Source organism: Pseudorasbora parva, chromosome 6 (assembly GCF_024679245.1).
Source record: "Pseudorasbora parva isolate DD20220531a chromosome 6, ASM2467924v1, whole genome shotgun sequence".
Classification (NCBI taxonomy): Eukaryota; Metazoa; Chordata; class Actinopteri; order Cypriniformes; family Gobionidae; genus Pseudorasbora; species Pseudorasbora parva.
The window spans coordinates 16,284,140-16,304,236 of record NC_090177.1 but is presented as its reverse complement, the minus strand read 5'-3'; the positions used below and the strand labels follow the sequence as shown (position 1 = coordinate 16,304,236).

General features: G+C 40.5%; 1 protein-coding gene across 3 annotated transcripts in view; it reads right to left on the bottom strand.

Moving 5' to 3' along the window:
• plxna2 (plexin A2) overlaps positions 1–20,097 on the bottom strand; it is a 280,272-nt gene that overhangs the window by 90,005 nt on the left and 170,170 nt on the right. For all 3 annotated transcript variants that reach the window (XM_067445796.1, XM_067445798.1, XM_067445797.1), the window contains exons 6-10: positions 11,196–11,319; positions 8,672–8,825; positions 6,852–6,948; positions 2,324–2,438; positions 601–801 (exon numbers count right to left, since the gene is read on the bottom strand). In XM_067445796.1, the coding sequence (XP_067301897.1) occupies positions 601–801; positions 2,324–2,438; positions 6,852–6,948; positions 8,672–8,825; positions 11,196–11,319 (691 nt within the window). The remainder of the gene's footprint in view (positions 1–600; positions 802–2,323; positions 2,439–6,851; positions 6,949–8,671; positions 8,826–11,195; positions 11,320–20,097) is intronic.

The window sequence follows — 20,097 nt, the reverse complement described above, 5'->3', positions numbered from 1 at the left end:
AAAGTTCTGGAGGAACATAGGTGAGGCGGCCGTGTGTGTGTGTGTGTTTGTGTGTGTGTGTGTGTGTGTGTATGTATGTATGTATACATAATACACACACACACACAACACACATGGCCAGCTCACCTATGTTCTTCGACAGTTTCCTGAATCCCACCATCACCTAAGCCCTCACCTAATCAGCCAAATATGCGTGTAAACTTGTAAATGTGGATAGTGTTGCTAATAATATTTATGTATTGAAAGAATTTGATGAGAAATGTTAAGCGCATATTGAAATCTTTGATATAATATCCTGGCAAATATGAACTCCATTTGAGACATTGTTGCGATCCCTTCTGAAAGTCAGGGTTTTTTTACCCCTCAGAGCTACAAATCATGTAGTTAGCATAGCTCAGATTATGTTATCTTGAGAAAAAATATGAGGAACATTTTGGAAATCTTGGAAAATTTGAGTTTGAGATATTCTTACACTCAAAAGTTGTTCTTAAGATCAGAGTCAGGAGACTTGAGGAATCACTTCCAATGCAATCTCACTGCTGTCTAGGAGAAACAACTGAGATATCTCATGTGAGAACACAAACACACTCAAACACATACCGAGCTGTTCTGGCACTGTACGCTGGAGCTGTTGAATCTGAGCGCTGTGACTCTGTGACTGACTCCTTGTATGTGTAACACACACTCGTACCCGCGCTGACCCGACTGGGGTTGGGGAAGGTTCCGGGCTTTCAGGGTGATGGGCTTCACCTCCCCAGCTGGGATCAGTATCTCCTCAGAGCGGACCAGTTGAGGACAGTCCTAAAGGAGTGAAGGGAGCGAAAGGTGAACGGGTAGTCAACACACAACATAAAATCCTAACCTAAGTGTACTCAGCAGAGAACAGATGACGTGAAAGAGCCTTTTAAAAACATATAGTGCACAATGCACATAGAAATTGTTACAATGTACACAACCCACACACGCGCTCCAATGCTCACACACAGCTAAACCTCAGGTGCTCTTTAAAAGCATTTTGACGTGCTACTTTAAAAGCTGTGTGTGAAGGTGCCATGCAGTAGTAGGTCAGCCAGTGAGAGGTGTCCCTAGTGTCTCTCCAATACCACACACACATACACACACACATACACACATGCACACACATACACACACGCACGCACGCACACACACACACACACACACGCACAAACACACACACACACACACACGCACAAACACACACACACACACACACGCACACACACACACACACACACACACACACACACACACGCACACACACACACACACACACACACAAAGATATTTACCAAGCTAAATAGGGAAATATGTTACTATATGACTGCTACTGTTTTGTAATACATTTAAACAATTACTGTGAAATAATTACATAATTACAGAAAATATACAGTATTACATATTTATAAATAAAATACATAAATACTTTTTTGGGGTTATGCAAATATTAAGGAAACATTTAACAATGGATACGATGGATAAATAACATTTTTGTGCAAAAGTTGAGAACATTAGATAACGAACATTTTATTAACATTACTAGAAGAATGTTTCTTTGTAATTGAGAGAACCTTGCTAAAACATTAGTTTTGTGAACGTTCCATGTTAGCTGGATAACTTCTAGGACAGCAATATTGTCCCTAAAGTATAAGGTTAAAAACACACAGAAATGCACACACATTTGTACACAAACATACACTTACACACATGCAAGCCTGCACACACAAATATGTAAATGCATGTACACACACACACACGCACACACGCACACACACACACGCACACACACACACACACACACACACACACACACACACACACACACACACACACACACACACACACACACACACACACACACACACACACACACACACACACACACACACACACACACACACACACACACACACACACCATGATTAATCATGGCCCTTAAGGAGGTTTTGCCTGCTTGAGTGTGTGTTTATTTTGTGCATATGGATGTGTGTGAATAAATGGGAAGCCTGTGTGTGCTGTGAGAGAGAATATTCCCGGATATCGACTGCTAATTGCTCGCTGTGAGAGGGTGAGCAAGTGTGTTTACCACCTGACAGGGTGTAATGTAGCACATTGATCAGCTGAACACCTGCAAATGCACGCACACACACACACACACACACACACACAGTCTCTAGCGAGGCGGCCGTCGACTTCACACACACTTTTCAGCAGCTATTATTGGAGGTTTCCCCAGAGGTTTGTGATCCTGTAGATTTGCTACCGAGAGACCGGCCTCATACACAGTTTGTGTTAGTGAGCGTACCTCTGAGGCGTTGACGCGTCCCTCCTGGAAGGAGCAGCTGGAGGGATCGTGGGTGCAGAGGTTTCTGTACTTGCACCAGTGGCAGCGAAAGGAACTGGTTACACAAGAAAGACACCTAAACAGATGGAAAGAGCGAGAGAGAGAGTGAAAGAGAGAGAGAGAGAGAGACAGAATAAAGTATTATTACCCCTCACTGATATCCCTGATTTATGACCCAAAGCCATTTTTGAGAGTACTGTGGAAGTAGTCAGCATAAAATGTAGCTCTGGGTTTTAGATTAGCAATGGGGAGCAGGTTGTGCCTTTGAGACCAGCACTGCTGTGTCCTTGACCTTTGCGGCTTATGCTGAATAAATTAAAAGTGTGCTGCCGAAATTTGCATGTGCCATTGGACAGCGCTGTGCCAGTGAATCGCACATAAATGTAATGCAACTCTGCAAAGGTTGGACTTCAGACATACAGTTATCACTCTGGTATTAAGACATACAGACTTGTCGTGCCGTAACATATGATTTGCATTAGGACTGTATTGTCTGAGAGTGAGACTGTCTGACCGAATGTAGAATGAGGAATCTGAAAGAAAATGAGGCAATCTAATTCTAACAGCAATGCTGTACAGTAGTGCTTATACTAAGCATTGCAATAGTTAGTAATTGTGACAAAGTTTTACTCGAACTCTGATTAGTTCCAGATCTGTCAGATGATCAGGCAACATGGTCGTGAGAGAGCAAGGACACGAAGGGAAAACTGGGAGGGTGCGAGTCTTTCAGAGCCAGCCAATCAGCGCCCTCGGAAGGTCGCGCTGTGACAAATGATTTGCATTAGGAATGTTAGAGTGAGACCGTGGATTGCCTGACTGAATATAGAATGAGGCTTCTGAAAGAAAATGAGATGCAATCTAATTCTAATTGCAAAACTGTAGTTGTTATACTAAGCATTGTAAGAAGTTTTACTAGAAAGAAACATGTTTACACCAAGTCCAATGCGAATAAACAAATGAACTCGTTTTCTCTTTGAGGATAGCCCTATGCTAGTGTTAAAGTTAAATAAAATGGAATGGAATGGCATTTCCTTTCTGATGACGGCAGTTTGACGGCTTGGGTTTGAATATCCTTAACCACTCCCCTCTAACCGTCAGTCTGCAATGAGCACGAGATGGAGAGGAGGAGCGCTGATGTTAAACCCTGACCTCTATTCAATATTCCATTTCACTTGGAAATACGTTTTATTTTGGTTCACTGGGACTTTAAATACCTGGGTGAATTGTTCAATATGATTATATACAAATCTTATGGAAATATTTTATGCACCAAAACTTTTTCCATGAAAACCAATACAGAACTTACAACAATGAGGGACACGCACACACACACACGCACAGAAAATGTAGACTGTATGAAAGGGCCTTCAAACAATAACTGTCAACAAGGGAAATGGACAATAATTTCATTTACAGATAAGTGTTTGAAGGCACAGCTTTGAGTTTTCTCGGTTATTAAGCAGTTCATAATACATGGCACTGGCACAACCAGAGGTTAAGTGTTTCATTTAAGGCCAAAATTTAGATTTTGTTGGGTTGTGATCCCAGCATTGCCATCACCTCCTGTGCGGCATCTCTATTTAGTTGTATAATCAGTCATACATTAGACCACACACACACACACACACACACACACACACACACACACACACACACACACACACACACACACACACACACACACACACACACACACACACACACACACACACACACACACACACACACACACACACACACACACACACACACACACACACACACACACACACACACACACACGCATGTATCTTTGTGCGTCCCTGCAGCGGTAAGCATTCCATCTATCATTTATATGCAGATGAGCAAAGCTTACACGAAAGAGAATCTATAATACCAGCACGTTCCAATAAAACACTCAACATCGGTCCCTCTAATTCAGAAGCAAAGCCACTTTACGGCGAGCGGGCCTTGTTCTATTTGTGGAGGAACATGTCATATATTTGATGTTGTTGAATCTTGAAGACGCTTCTAGAGCTATAAACATCTACAGCACTTTGGCGTCCAGGAGTTAGTGTTTTCGGCGTATAAATTAAATAATGCAGAAGTGTTTATGCTAAAATATTCATCAGAGCGGTTCTTTATTGGGCCATTGGGCTACCGAATTGGACGGTGAGCATTTTATAGAAATTGCGAGCTAAAAACGATGTAGCATGCTGTACTTAATCACCATGTTGGAAACTCATGATAAATCAGAGCATTTTACAACATTTGAAGTGAAAGAAAGAGTGGGAGGAAATTTAGGAAGGCTGAACGTGCCAAAAATGGAGCCAGGTTGAACATAGAAGGACGACCCATAATGCCCCGCGGCATTGGCACAGAGGGCCAAAGGCGCTCCTTGTGAGGTCTGTGTGTTCACAGGGATTGGATACAGGGAGTTTGTTTGATTAGTTCCAGATCTGTCAGATGCTCAGGCGACATGGCCGTGAGAGAGCAAGGAAGTGAAGGGAACTGGGAGGAGGCGAGTCTTTCAGAGCCAGCCAATCAGCTCCCTCGGAAGCTACCTCTTCCTGAGCCTTTTTGAAAGCTTCCAGCAAACTGGGGGGGCTCTGTGATCTCCTGCATTGAGCAGCATCTGTTCTCCGCAGAAGGCACGCTTATGATATGTGGTTTCGAATACACACAAGAGCCTAGGAATAAATGCTAAAACACATAAACATGCATGCGACTGAAATTCGGGAGCGTGCCGTGAACAAAGACACAAAGCGCGCTCAGACAGAAGTGGTTGTTTATCAGCCGGCCTCCTGGAGAGTCGAGATGCCGTCCAACTCTCTCCTCTCTGATCAGCCATCATAGCAGATGAAGTGGAATTGAACTGTGACAGACAGCGATGCCCCCAGCCGGAACGCCAAACCCACAGCGCACTTAGATTCAGCAATTCAGACATCTCAGCCTCAACACTTGAGAAATGTCAAGCAATCAGCCGGCATTTGCCATAATGGATGCTTTTTATAGCCACGAGAACCTCGCCAGTCGCGGTAAAGTGCAGCCTGGGAGGGATGCGATGCTAGTGACCAGCAAAAAAACGAATAGGAGGGTTCGGACACACTGAGAGAATCCGGTCCGCCACCAAACGCAGCCTTGAGAAACTCTTTGAATATTATCAAAACGTCCCGTGGGTCTCAGACAGTCACAGTTTTTTTATGTTGCATAACAATTTTGAAACATTCACAGCATGCGGGGTGAGCTGGCTGAGCGCTGTGACACAACGCTGATACTCTACGACACAGGAAGTGAGAGAAATATCAGCAGTGCTGCGTATGTGGGACGAATGCATCATAAAGATAAATATCACAGCGACACATCCCTGGATAGATGGAATGACACATCGTATATCTCATGATGTATCTGGAAAGGAATTCAGACTGAGTTGTAACGCTGAGCAACAGCCGAAAACCACTAGTTATGTGATCAAATCCAACCCTATGTTACATGAGTGTAAATTTCATCAACAGTTGGGGAAAATACATTGCAAAAGCAAGTGGATAAAATGTAGAGGCTGCAACAAAGAGACAAATAGTGGACTATAGATACAAACACAGTCAATTTAACCAAAGCAATATTAATCTTCTATAAAAAATTTACAAAAATAAATAATTGACAGATATTCATCTGAAACAACTTTCCTTTTCTGTTATCATTGACTGTGAGGGCTATAATAACATGTTAACCAGTGACCAAATAACTATTTGAGCACAGTTTTAACACACTTGTATTAAATGTTTTATTTAAATATCAACCCTGAGTTCAAATTAAAATTTTGTTGAAACTGTTGAAAATTATGGGGTCCGTTTTTTAAAAGTTTTTTATTAATACATTTATTCAACAACGATGCATTAAATTGACCTAAAGTCACAGTAAATATATTTATAAAAAATCTGTTCCAGCCATCAAAGAATCATGAAAATCTTGGTTTCCACCAAAATATTAAGAAGTTTTAACATTGACAATAATACATGTTTTTAGAGCAGCAAATCAGTATTAGAATGATTTCTGAAGGATCACATGACACTGAAGACTGGCTGCTACAAAATGTCACAGACATCACAGAATAAATTATGTAAATTATCTCAAATATTTCACAATAATATTATTACGTAATAATACTGTTTTGGATCAAATAAATGCAGCCTTGGTAAAACTTTTACCGAAAGTTTACATTTCAAAATTTGACCCACAACACAAAACACAAACGTTTGAATGCTAGTGTATAAAAAAAGAGCAATAAAATTAAAACTTGAGTTAGAGTTCGCATTGAGTTTTAAGTTTATGAGATCTGAGCTTTTAGTAGAGACACAAGCAAGATTCCTGCCGTGTTTTTCTCAAAAGATTAACCAGATTTTTGCTCCGGTTCATTTATCTAAAGAAAAAACAATTAAGAAATAAGAGTTCTCACATGCAATTTTCTTTTTCTTTGGGAATGAGTCAAATGAAGTGTGTGTATACTCACAGCTGGTGCACGCTGCAGTTGTAGAACTTCACCTCTGTGCTGATTAGCATCTGACCCGTTTCCTTCGAGTTCAGTCTGAGCTCGACACCCGACCAGTCTGAAAAGAGAGCAAGAGATGAGAACATTTCTGTCACATTGCATTCTGTTGTGTTTGGTTTGCCACCCTTTTTTCAGCTTGCTTCATGCTCAAGCTGTCTTCTGATTAATACTTGGCATACCTCGCATCGTATTCTCACAGTCAAGCGGAGCCTCGAGCAGCTCTGCGGTGCGTGGCATCCAAGCCGATATGAGCATATTTGGCTGGTTTTTTTTTGTGTGAATACACACTATTGTCATACCGAACACAGCTGAGCCCTGCTGTTAATGTGAAACAGGCCCGCGGGCGGCAGCGTCGATGTAATGTCGGAGGAACGGCTGGCATCGCCACAGAACACCAGCCAGGCCAATCCTGTTTGGCAGGGTGGCGGCGTGGAGAATACCGATCGGCGTGCAGACCAAACGCTTGCGCTCGATAAGCGGCCAGCTCTTCATACTCAAATAAGCACAAGCTCCATCCCAAACAGGCAGCAATTCAGATAGCATACAGCATGTGGGAGTCAGCTGTGACCCTAAAGCCAAACTTCCTCTCCTCTTACCTCTTTCATACCTGTTTCCCTGTAACATGGATGAACGGACTGAAGGCTAAAAAGATGGCATTTAAAAAAAATGTAGACTTCTTTTGTGCATATGCCAACGACAAAGACTGGCACGCAATTCCCAAATGCCTGACTGTCTTGTGCCTTGCGGCTATTGGAAATAAACTAGGAATAGAACTGGTCACTCCCACCACTTAATGAGCAGGCATTTCCACACATGATCGATGCTCATATGCCTCTATCGAGCCGGAATCAGTCAACAGAAAGCAGCAAATATGAGGCAACGGGGGATTAGATGACATTTACCTGAGGGAGCCCACTGATTGGATAATGCTCCCCCCAACAAGAGCATGAGGGTTGTGGGTAAACAAAGCTGTCATTTACTGTGGGCTGGGAGGAGATTATTGTGATTCAGATAATCACAACCAACTTCTGCCGCATACATGGCCATCTGCTTCCCAACATAGGTTAGACTGGAAGCACATGTAGGAATTTGTCCTTGGACAATTGTAAGCGTTTAAAAAAAAGATGTGTGTAATCTTGCTGTATAAGCATTGCTAAAAAAATGAATACTTAACCGATACGTCTGTAGTGACATGTACAATTATATCATGCAGTTTTCTGTGGAACTGGACTCTATGATTGTGCACTGACCCCTGATTGTTTTGCTAACCACAGATGACTCTAAACCCGATCAGCGTTCGAGAAGAACTCCATCCCTGGAGCTATTATGGGCTGGGAGGGGGCAGAGGGCACAGGGCTCGTCACCTGTAATGGGTGGAAGTGTGTTTGAGAGCACGCGCGTAGCCCTGGGGCCGACCTGAGGTCGTTGTAGGCTCATTAGAGCCGTGGTTGCACGTGGCCAGTGGGATCGATGGGGTGGCTTGAGTGTGAGAGAGGATGGCACCACTGAAAGAAGCCCTCATTAGGAAGCAAGGCTGCTAGGTACGCAAGGGAGGGTCTATTAATAGAGCATCTATACAAGAAAATAGAGATCATCTCTCTGAGGGAGACAGGTAGACGGATGGAAAAAAAACAAAAAAACAAGAGTAGCCAAATGATAGGGAAGGTTGAGTGCATCGAAACAAGAGCAGGAGAAATCAGCAGTAAATCTATGGGGGTGTAAAATAATGCATGACTACGCAGTTTTAGTTTTAGTTTAAATAGTGTAGCTTGAATAAACACCTTGATCTGTGGGGATGATGGGAACATCTTTAGCAGCGGGAGAGGTGCAGAGAATCTGATTCCCATCCACTCTGCCCTCAACTTCTGTCAGGTTCCCAAAGGAGCAGGTGATTCCAGCGGAAAGATCCGGAACATCGGTCACTTTCACCAGCAGCTACACAGAGGAAAGAGATCATTTAGATTAGACCAGGAAGTTTCAGACTTTATTTGCAAGTTTGAAGCTTTTTTTAAATATATTTTTTAATTGCAATTATATAATTATTTGATGGTATATATAATTTAATATTAATTGTATATATGACATAAGCATATATACCGACTACATGTCTGAGCCACATATGCTAACGACCAACGAACGGCTCCAACAGAAGCAATATATTCTGATCAAAATAACCTCAATCTCCTCATACTGGCAAAGTTCATTCTGCAGCACCAGCACGCAGCAGATGGTCTCACACAGCATAAACTCCAGCCATCATTACTGTGTTAACCTTATAAAGACTCTTGCTCAAAGAGAGTCGAAACTGGGCATTTAACAATCCATCCATCCTTTCTCTATCTTTGAACTTCATCTATTGTATTTCACACGAATAATCTCGCACATCTTCTCAAAGCGCACACGGTCCTCTGAAGTCATTCTCTGGGGGGGGACCGGTGACACATAGGATGAAGCTCACAGGCTATAAATACACACATTTCACATGCCAGAAGGGAAGTGCAGGCTGGTCTGCTCACCACTGAAGAAGAGGACAATTATTACTGTGACATTTGTTAAGATTGCTTGGCTATTTATTTTTTTTAAAAACCATTTTAGCTGTCTTGCAGCTCTTTTGAGACTATGTACATTCGGCCTATCTCATTGACTTTTACCCTCTTTTTAAAAAATGTCCCATGTATATATGCCATCTAATTACTTCAAAACTGTTCCTTTCTGCACTCTTTAAGCTAGTGCGCTATGAGTGACAGCAACAGAATTGCTAATTAGCCGTCTTGTTTTTCGTTGTAGAGGTAGAATCACAGACTGTACTCAAACATCGAGGCAAAACTTTGTTTGCTGTAAGCATGGTCTATAAAGCACCGCCTGACCATCCCAACATTGGTGAAGCGTGATTGGTGTCTCTATGTTTTGCCTTTGCTCCTTTCATTGCACGTTAGCCGTTTCTCAATTCTCTCCGTGACTGCCGATGTACAGCGAGGGCTAATTGTTGCTAGCATTTCTAATAAAGGTAATTTGATTGTTTTTGGTGCTTTTCATGCTCCTCTGGCGCCCGTGCGGATGGGTTTTGTTGTCATGGTGATGGTTTCCCTTCATTGTGCGACGCGCAGAGCAGCGGTGACCCTGTTGTCATGTTGTTCAGCGCTACGGCACGACAGAAACATCTAATTTAGAGCCAGACGCCTCATTATCTTAATCTAGCTGTGATACAGGGACTCTATCAATTATCTGGACATCACATTTTTTTACAAGGCTTGCTAGGGAAGTTTAACCAAGGTGAACACCTTCATACTTACTTGCATGCCTGAGACACTTAATATATACGGGTGATTCTATAATTGCAAGTACATATGTGCACAAAGTCATTATTTTGTCATTATTTTTTAAAAACTATTTGTTACTCATTATCATGGATCACAATATGTTACATGCCATAACAATATAATATTTTCTGTTGCTGAAAATCATGATTTCTTGTTTTCCCAATTAGTCAGTGTATTTTTTTCCACATGTATCATTGTATAATCAACTTTATTTAACTTTTCCTTTGGTACAATTTCATTTATTATATTTTATTATAAATATTTTCATCGAAAAAGTTACTTTGTCAAATCACAAAATTGTTACCACAGTATCAAAAGGAGAACAGAATTTATCACTGATCCCCCGGTTGGGTTGTTTAAAAGTCTTTTAATCATTATTTCATTAGTGCCATGTGCTATTAGCATTTATGCTAGCAAGTGAAGTTTTTGGCTAAAAAGTTTAAAATTGTTTCATATTTGATTGTTACCATCAAACTCTGTTACCAAGGTAGAGTAACAATGTTAAAAGTATGTAACAGAACTGACAGTGACAGTTGCCAGACTTTTCTATAAAGTAAACAGGGTTTTTTTTAAGTGCAAAATGTATCTCTAATAGAACTCACTCAGACATACTTTTTGCATTAATAAAAAGTATCCATGAGGATAAACCTAAAGATAGTGTCCAAAAGCCCTGAATCCATGTCTTTGTCTCCTTGAAAACAACTCCTACTCCGGCCCACATGCTTATTTGGCATCTCACCCACACATATACCTTTCCCAAAGGCCTCTGTTTCCAGGTATCTCGCTCTCCAAGCCCTCCCACACATCACATGCTTTCCAAACCCAAAACAGTTTATCTAGACATCACACTGAAAATGCATTCATGCTAATTATTCTCGCTAGAAGGAATCCGTGCTCCTGTATTTCAGTCAACATCACCTTGAGGTTGGTAAAGTGTTTGTGTTCTTGTGAGTAAAGGTTATAAATGGTTTGTGAGGGGTCTCACCGGTACGCTGGGCTCAGACACAGCGATGCTGTCCGGGTACACGGTGGCTTTCACACACTGACTCAGCGTGGCGGCGAAACGGTACGGCTCGTTTGCCCAGTCGCAACGATCCTTTTGAGAACACCTATAGATGAGAGAGAGAGGGAGAGCACAGTGGTTAGTATAGTAACATAAAGGAGCATTTAAGCACAAAGATCATTGCAAGCACCGTACACTATTAAAAATAAAGGTTCTTTATTGGCCTATATGGCTCCATTAAGAACCTTTAACCCAAAATATTTAACCCCAAAATGAAAATGTTATGTGTCTTTGTTTCTTCAGTAGAACTCCAAACGTTGCACTATGCTAGTCATATAATGTATGTCAATGGTGTGTAATATGAGAGTAAAAAACATGCACAAATAACTTTAAATGAAACCCTGCGGCTCAGCGTTATTTACCTCAAATAGAACACAATGTAAAACAGTCACGAGCGCCCCATCACTTCCACTGGATGAGGTCAAATTGCACAATATGGCGTACGATACACGCAAGACATCACTTCCGCCACTTGTATACCATTGAGATACTCCATATCATGTACATTTGACCTCATGCAGCAGAAGTGATGGCGACGATTAAAATGTTGTATGTAAATATCATATGAATTGTAAATATCAACTTAAACATTAATTTAATCAAATTAAATTAAATTGGTGGTATACATCTGTTCTGTCAGCTTTTACATAGGCCTACTTAAATCTGCATATTTGTGATTTGCCATTTTTTTTTAATCTTATTAAATGTATGCATCATCTTTCATGTTAAATTCTTAATAATAGTAAAGACACTATAGGCTGTTACAAATCAAATTAAATAATTTAAACTGCAAAAAATACCGCTGCAATAAATAATGTTATAAGATTGATGTTCTAAATAAAACATTTAATCATACTTTTAAACATAACCGCCAATAGGGGGCAGCAAGTAATTATCTTCATAAGGGAGTCATTGAGTCGTTTATTCAAATGAGTCATTCAAAACGCTGAATCATTTAGTAACAAAACACTGTGCCGAGTGTTGCTTTCTTTTGGAACTATTTTCGTTGGAGAAATCATGGGTGAAATGGAACAAAAAAGGTTGTTTGGATCTAAAATGTAAGTAACTTAATATTTATTAGGCTACTTGAACTAGGCTTCACCATTCATGCTACCCAATTGATGATTGAGATCGACTTGTGTTATTAACAATATCATAAATCATAAATATCAACAACTACAAAAAGCTCAGTTTTACCCCAGTATGTTTCTTCTGTGAGTTTATATTGCTGCTCACTTGTTTTGATTTCTCCATGAATGTCTGAGACAGGCAGCTCGAGCCTCAACGCGACTTGTTAACGTACCAGAGGCAGAGATACACTCATCAATCGCTGTTTACATTGAATATAATAAAAACAACAAAAAAATCTGAATCATTCTCACATTTCTGGTTATTTTTATATTTTATTTGTCCCATTTATCCCAGACAAAGAATGTCAAGCCCTTGGCTTACAGACAGCTGTATTCTCCTGACCAATGGTTTGTCTGTATGTGTATTCAGAGGCAGTGAGCAACAGTCTTTCAATATAATAATAAATAACTACGTTAATGCACAATAAAATAATTGTCGGCGTTAATTAATTAATGTGTTAACGCGATAACGCGTTAACTTGCCCAGCCCTAAAAAAATTATATAAATACTGTTCAGTTTCTCACACTAAACCGATCGTTTCATGTCTTAAGATATCAATGTGTAGTCACAAGCCGCAGGGTTTAATTTAAAGTTGTTTGTTCATGTTTTTTACTTTCATTGAATTACACCCCATTGAAATGCATTATATGACTGGCACAGTGCAACGGTTTGAATTAAAAATCTTCACTTGTGTTCTACTGAAGAAACAAACGCACCTACATGTTGGATGCCCTGGGGCTAAGCAGATAAACATCAAATTTTCATTTTTGGGTGAACTATCCCTTTAACATCTTTAGAATCTTTGCATTCCGCAAAAGGTTCTTTAAAATGGAATATGATTCTTTAGATTATTAAAATGTTCATCACACTAAGAAAAATATAACATAACATTTATTATTAAGGATTTTTAAAAATGAAATTCTGTCATCATTTACTGTCCTTAATGCCAAAATAAGACAATGTTGATTTTTAAGCACATACATTTAAAAAAAACAAAAAAAAAAACGAAACAAAACAAAAAAACATTAATGCATGGGGCTGTCCAATTACATAAACCATACAACAAATAATAATAACTACATTAAAATAATAAAAACAAATTATTAATTAAATTCATTTACATTTAAATCTTTTTAAAAAGTAATTTATTCTATGAGGTCAAATCTGAATTTCCAGCATCATTACTCCAGTCTTCAGTGTCCTTATGATCATTTATAATAATGTGAAATTATTACCAATATTGAAAATGAGTAAACCATAATCCTATAGCAATATAGCAATATATATATATATATATATATATATATATATATATATATATATATATATATATATATATATATATGCTTAAATAAATGGCCCTGTCTCCCATTAAATGCGATTCATTTTCACAAAGGGTCCGTGAGCATCACTGCTGGCTTTAGCTGCTGTCCTTGGTGCTGAACACTTCCATCACTTTCCTTTGAAAGAGCAGTCAGTAACTTCTAATTCCAGACCATCTGATCAGACATCACACGTCAAAAGCTGTCATTACCATCACAAGCCAACAATGTTCATGTCCAAGACACGTATGATTCCAGAATACATCCTCTTATTGCTCTCAAAGTATTTTTTACTTGGCTAAGGGCACTGATGGACAAGAAAATGCCCCTTTTTATTCTAAATTACCATTTTTACTCATGTTACTCCTTTTCACAGTTGATTTATCCTACTGATATAAATCGTACTGTACTTATTTTTACTTTTCACACCATATTCATTCAGCCTGTCACTTGCTTTTGAGTCAGCCTCCCTCTCTCTTTGCTCCTCTCTGACAAAGACCGTGTAGGCTTTCAATTCGCCGTGTCTTTTTAACATGCCTAATGCTCCGGGGGGGAAATGACACTTAATGTGCTTTCAGATGTCCGGGACGGCTTGTGCATACTTCGCTGTCTGAAAATGTGGGTGTGTGTTTGTCTGCGTGAATGTGTACATCTCTCTGAGCCGCCAAATCCAGGAGCCGGGTTTGATTTTGGAGGAGGATGTGGGTGTACTCGGGATGCTGCGTTGCCATGGCACCAGGAGACGGTCATTATAATGTGTGTTCATGTAAGTGTCTATACTTAGTGGGCAAGCTCTTCTCTCTCTTTCATTAAATGAAGTGTGTGTCCCCTGTACACATCGTTTTGTCTCCAGAGGGGTTTATTCTGCCTCTCGACAGCCCTAGTCCTCGAAAGACCTGAATGAAATGCTTAGAGAGCTGCATACACATACAAATCAAAAAGAAAACGCCTAAACACACAAGCGCACGCATACCGTATGATTAATATACTCTAAAAGTCAAGGTTTCTTGCACCAAATGGTTGTATTTAGTTTTACTTGTCCATTTTCCACCTTCCGACTGGCCCTTATAACTGTACCTTTACTATGATTGGCTAAACTCTTTGCATGCGAAAACTACAGTTAATTATAAATCAATGTTGTTATTTATATGTAGCAGTAATATGCAAAAGGTTGTGTGTGTGACACGCTTTAAGATTTATGAATGACTTGTTTTCAGTGTGCGTGTGTGTGTGTGTGTGTGTGTGTGTGTGTGTGTGTGTGTAAGAGAGCAAGAGCGAGAGAGAGAGACAGAGACAAAGGAGGGTAATGGTAGTGGTGGGTTAACCTTTGGTTTTTTCTCTACTGCCTGCTTTTAGCCCTGTGCAACAGACAGGCAATTACAGTGTCTTTTTTTCCTCCTTACACACACTCAGCCCTGACGAGAGCAGACAGGCGACAAAAGAAGATTTTCCCAGGTTTCTTTCCTGCCTTCTTACCACAGTCCCCAAAACATCCTGCGAGGTGTGTGGTGAGACATCTGATTGAGCATACCTCTGAGAGTGGAGAAGAGAGGATGTTTTACAGAATAATAAACGTCCCTCTTTTAAAACAAAGCTGAGAAGAAAGCTGCAGGAGTGTTTTGAACTTCTCCCTGGGAGGACTTAATGAGAGAGAGGAGAGGAGAGGAGAGGAGAGGAGAGGAGAGGAGAGGAGAGGAGAGGAGAGGAGAGGAGAGGAGAGGAGAGGAGAGGAGAGGAGAGGAGAGGAGAGGAGAGGAGAGGAGAGGAGAGGAGAGGAGAGGAGAGGAGAGGAGAGGAGAGGAGAGGAGAGGAGAGGAGAGGAGAGGAGAGGAGAGGAGTTTAGAAGAAGAAGAGAAGAGAAGAGAAGAGAAGAGAAGAGAAGAGAAGAGAAGAGAAGAGAAGAGAAGTTTAGAAGAAGAAGAGAAGAGAAGTTTAGAAGAAGAAGAGAAGAGAAGATAAGAGATAAAAGTTTAGAAGAAGAAGAGTACAGATGAGTAAAGATGAAAAGTGAAGATTGAAACCAAAACAAACCAAAAGATTGAAAAGATGAAAATGAAGAGAACAACTAGAATAAGTATAGTAGAGTGGAGTAGAGTAGAGACGAGATGAGAGAAAAGTTGAGAAAAGGTTGAGTAGAGTAGAGTGGAGTGGAGTGGAGGGGAGTAAAGTAGAGTGGAGTAGAGACTTGAGTGGAGTGGAGTGGAGTAGAGACTTGAGTGGAGTGGAGTGGAGGGGAGTAGAGTGGAGTGGAGACTAGAGTAGAGTAGAGTGGAGTGGAGTAAAGTATAGTGGAGCTGAGTGGAGTAAAGTACAGTGGAGTGGAGTGGAGTAAAGTATAGTGGAGTGGAGTGGAGCAGAGCAGAGCAGAGTGGAGTGGAGTGGAGTAGAGTAGGAGTGGAGTGGAGTGGAGTGGAGTGGAGACTTGAGTGGAGTGGACTTGAGTGGAGACTAGAGTAGAGTGGAGTGGAGTAGAGACTTGAGTGGAGTGGAGTAGAGTGGAGTGGAGTAGAGACTTGAGTGGAGTGGAGTAGAGTGGAGTGGAGACTAGAGTAGAGTAGAGTAGAGTGGAGTGGAGTGGAGTAGAGACTTAAATGGAGTGGAGTAGAGTGGAGTGGAGACTAGAGTAGAGTAGAGTAGAGTAGAGTGGAGTGGAGTAAAGTATAGTGGAGTGGAGTAAAGTATAGTGGAGTGGAGTGGAGAGGAGTGGAGTGGAGTAGAGACGAGGGAATAAAGATGAGTAAAGTGAAGAGACGAGATAAAAAGAGGACAGCTGAGATGAGTAGAGTAGGGACAAGACGAGACGAGACGATACAAGAGAAAAAGAAGAGAAGATGAAATAGGATGGGATGGCGAAAAAACAAGACGCAAAGAGAAGGAATGAGACAAGTGGAAAAGTGAAGAAGAACAAGTAAAATCAACCTCTCATCTCCATATTGCCCAATGAAATAATTCACTCACAAACCGCCTCAGTGTGAATCTGCTTCCATCCCTCCAGATCAATATGGAATTAGGAATTCATTTAGCTGAGCATCAATCCCACATAACCCAAACATCCACCAGAACCATCTAAGTTCAATTCTGAGACCGAGGAGTAAACAGCTTGGCTCTGTAATGACCAGTGTATGATTGCCATAACCATAATGACGCTGCTTCAATGATCGTTAAACCACCTACACAGAGGACACCAATCCTTGTGAACGTGTGCAGATGTCGTGGCATTTCATTGTTGTTGGGCAAAGGATTTTCATGGACTGTACTCCACTATATCAGTGTAAAGGTGAGAAGCCAGCAGGTCACAGCTTTATGAAATGATCATGATGATGGAAAGAGAAGGTTGCCACTTATACTGCGCTAAAAACGTTGACAATATTTTGAATGCTATACTAGAGTAATGCATACTACAGTATGTAGTATGTGAAAAAATATGCAATAAATGCTGTATGATAAACATGCACTAGTATGCAACATGACCTCGCCATGTTTGTTCAATGACTTTTAAACATTTAGGCCCGTACAACTGGAGATGCGTTTATCTATAAATGTCAACATTTTGTGCCGTCTTTCCGTCCAGATGGATCTGGTGTTTTGGGAGCCTGAAAACAGTTTTTTATAACTGTGTCCCAGAGTGGATCAAACTGAAAACGACACCCTTGCGTTTTTCGTGCGTACTGCCAATCCGTATATTTTGTGAAACCTTTCCTCATACCAATTCGCCTACTTATACTATGTCCTAAAAGAATGCACTCTTTTTGTGAAGAAAGAGTACATACTTTTGAGTGTGAAGTGTGTTTGCATACTTGCAAAAGCAAGTTTTGGATAATACTACTTCGTCATCTTTAACGGACTGTCGCTTATATTTATGTGTATCCCGTCACTGTTTAAACTGCCCTGTCAATCATCACATCGTTCAAATCCTTCACATTCAGTTGATTCTCCTACCGTATCGGAGAGAAATGTAGCCGCACGTTGATCTGCCATGTGTGGGTCTTTAATGCAGAGACTCTCCTCGTGCGTTTGCATTTTAAATATAATGATGTATTTAAAAGTGTCATTAAAAAAGCTCACAATACTGCTGCAGGTGAAATATAATGTGGACAACACTGAATAAATATAGTTTTGTCAGGATGAATACTGATAGTTGGTCAGTGTTCACTCAAACCCCTATGTCTCCAAACTGTCCCAATTCGCACACTATCCATATTAATAGAGTTCGAAAATAGAATTAGTATGTCCCAAATCGTAGTATGTTGCAAAGAGTATTCCAAAGATACCCGGATGGTTTACTATTTCCGGTCGAATTCGAAGTGCGTATCGATGCACACTCTAACGGCTGACATTGCCCACAACCCACTGCGAGGTGGACGAGGATTCAATAAGAACTACAAAAGCAGATAAAAAGTGTAAAAAACTACAAACATGACGGATGTGCGAGTCCGACGGTTAAGTAGAGAGGTTTAGATATAGGGGTTTCAGTGACCAACTATCAATATTTAACCTGACTAAAATATATTTATTCAGTGTTGTCCACATTATATTTCACATGCAGCAGCATTGTGAGCTTTTGTAATGGCACGTTTGGCCACTAACTTTTAAATGTATCATTATATTTAAACTGCAAACACACGAGGAGAGTCTCTGCATTAAAGACCCACACATGGCAGATCAACGAGCGGCTACATTTCTCTCCGATACGGTAGGAGATTAATCTGAATGTGGAGGATTTGAACTGTGACGAATCTGACGATGATTGACAGGGCAGATAAACGGTGATAGGATGCTCGTAACTAAGCGACAGAGTCCGTTAAAGATGGCGGCGTAGTAGGTCCCGAAGCTTGCATACTTTTCTGCTACACACTCAACAGTATATACTTTTTCTTCACAAAAAGAGTACATACTTTTAGGACGTAGTAAAAGTAGGCGAATTGGGACGCAGCACAAGTCTCCTTCTCTGTTTTGAGTGTACCTCTGTGGCAGAATCACAGCGCCACATACTGGTCTGGCATGTATACTGCATAGTTTTGAGTCGGTTTCAGTGGTTTTGTGTGTACACAGATATTTCTTGGGACGAGGGAAAAAAAATGGATAGGGAAAGGTCTGGCTTTGTGTGGATGTGGCCTCAATTGCATTGCATCTCAATAATAATTTAAAAATAATAATAATTTCATAAATGATTAATGGATGCATTAAATTATTAAATTGTAAATTATTTTGTATTAAATTATTAAATTATTACATAATAAATTAATGTATGTATAAGTACATAAGTATAATACATTAATTACAATTTTCTAGCCAGTTAAATATTTAAATGTATTGCTTTTTTTATTTTTATTTTTTAATTTGATTAATTTCCATGACATTTCTAGACTTGTTTCAAGGTTCATTCATCACATGGAAGCTCAAGTCACATGCACAGCATTGTAAGATACAATATTTCTCACACTGTGCGTTCCATGCATACAGTAAATATGGCAGAAATAGTATGGGTAGTATGCTAGTCCAGCATATCGAGGATGGCCGTGCGGGTACATCAGAGAGAGAGCGAGCGAATGCTTCCCCACAGCACGGATCAAACGCTGATCCCTGCTGTGAAGATCGTCTCCCTCCTGGAACGGCAGCCACAGCCATGCAAACAAGACCCAAGCCGAGAGCTCACACACACACACACACACACACACACACACACACACACACACACACACACACACACACACACACACACACACACACACTGGTGTATTGCATAATGTTAAATACGCTTACATTCTGCTTTAACCATTGATCAGTGCTGAGATTCCCCGCCTCCCTTTTTCTCCCTATAATGAGCTAAATCCTAAAAGCAATTATGGATCCGTAGGAATGATCTCCGCTAAGCAACTGTTGGATCACCGATATTAAAACAGCCTTTGACCTCAAAGGAGTTCAGCCAATCAGATCATCTCCAGGATTAGTGTTCTCCACGGGCCAAGGAGATTAGTCCTTCTAAATCTGACAGCAAACTTTATGTTCTCACTCCTCGTTTTTCCGTTTTTTTGCTCTCCTCCCAGTTGCAGGATCCTAACTGGGCAATGAGAGACATCTCTGGGTCTAATGCCAGACAGACCGATATCAGACAGATGCTGTGTGCCTTCATAATCTAAACACCAGCAGAATTAGTGATGCTTCTTATGTTTAAACACTATCTTGCTTTCAGTCTCTCACAGTATTTTTTTTTCTCTTTTCAATCCCAATGTGCACAGCAGCTGCTGGTAATTAGCGGGACTTTGGCAAACCGCACTGTTCTGAACTGAGGTATGAATACAGACCATCTCTTCCACTAAAAGCAGAATAATGCTACTCTACAGTAGCTTTACACACAGTAAAAAAACAAC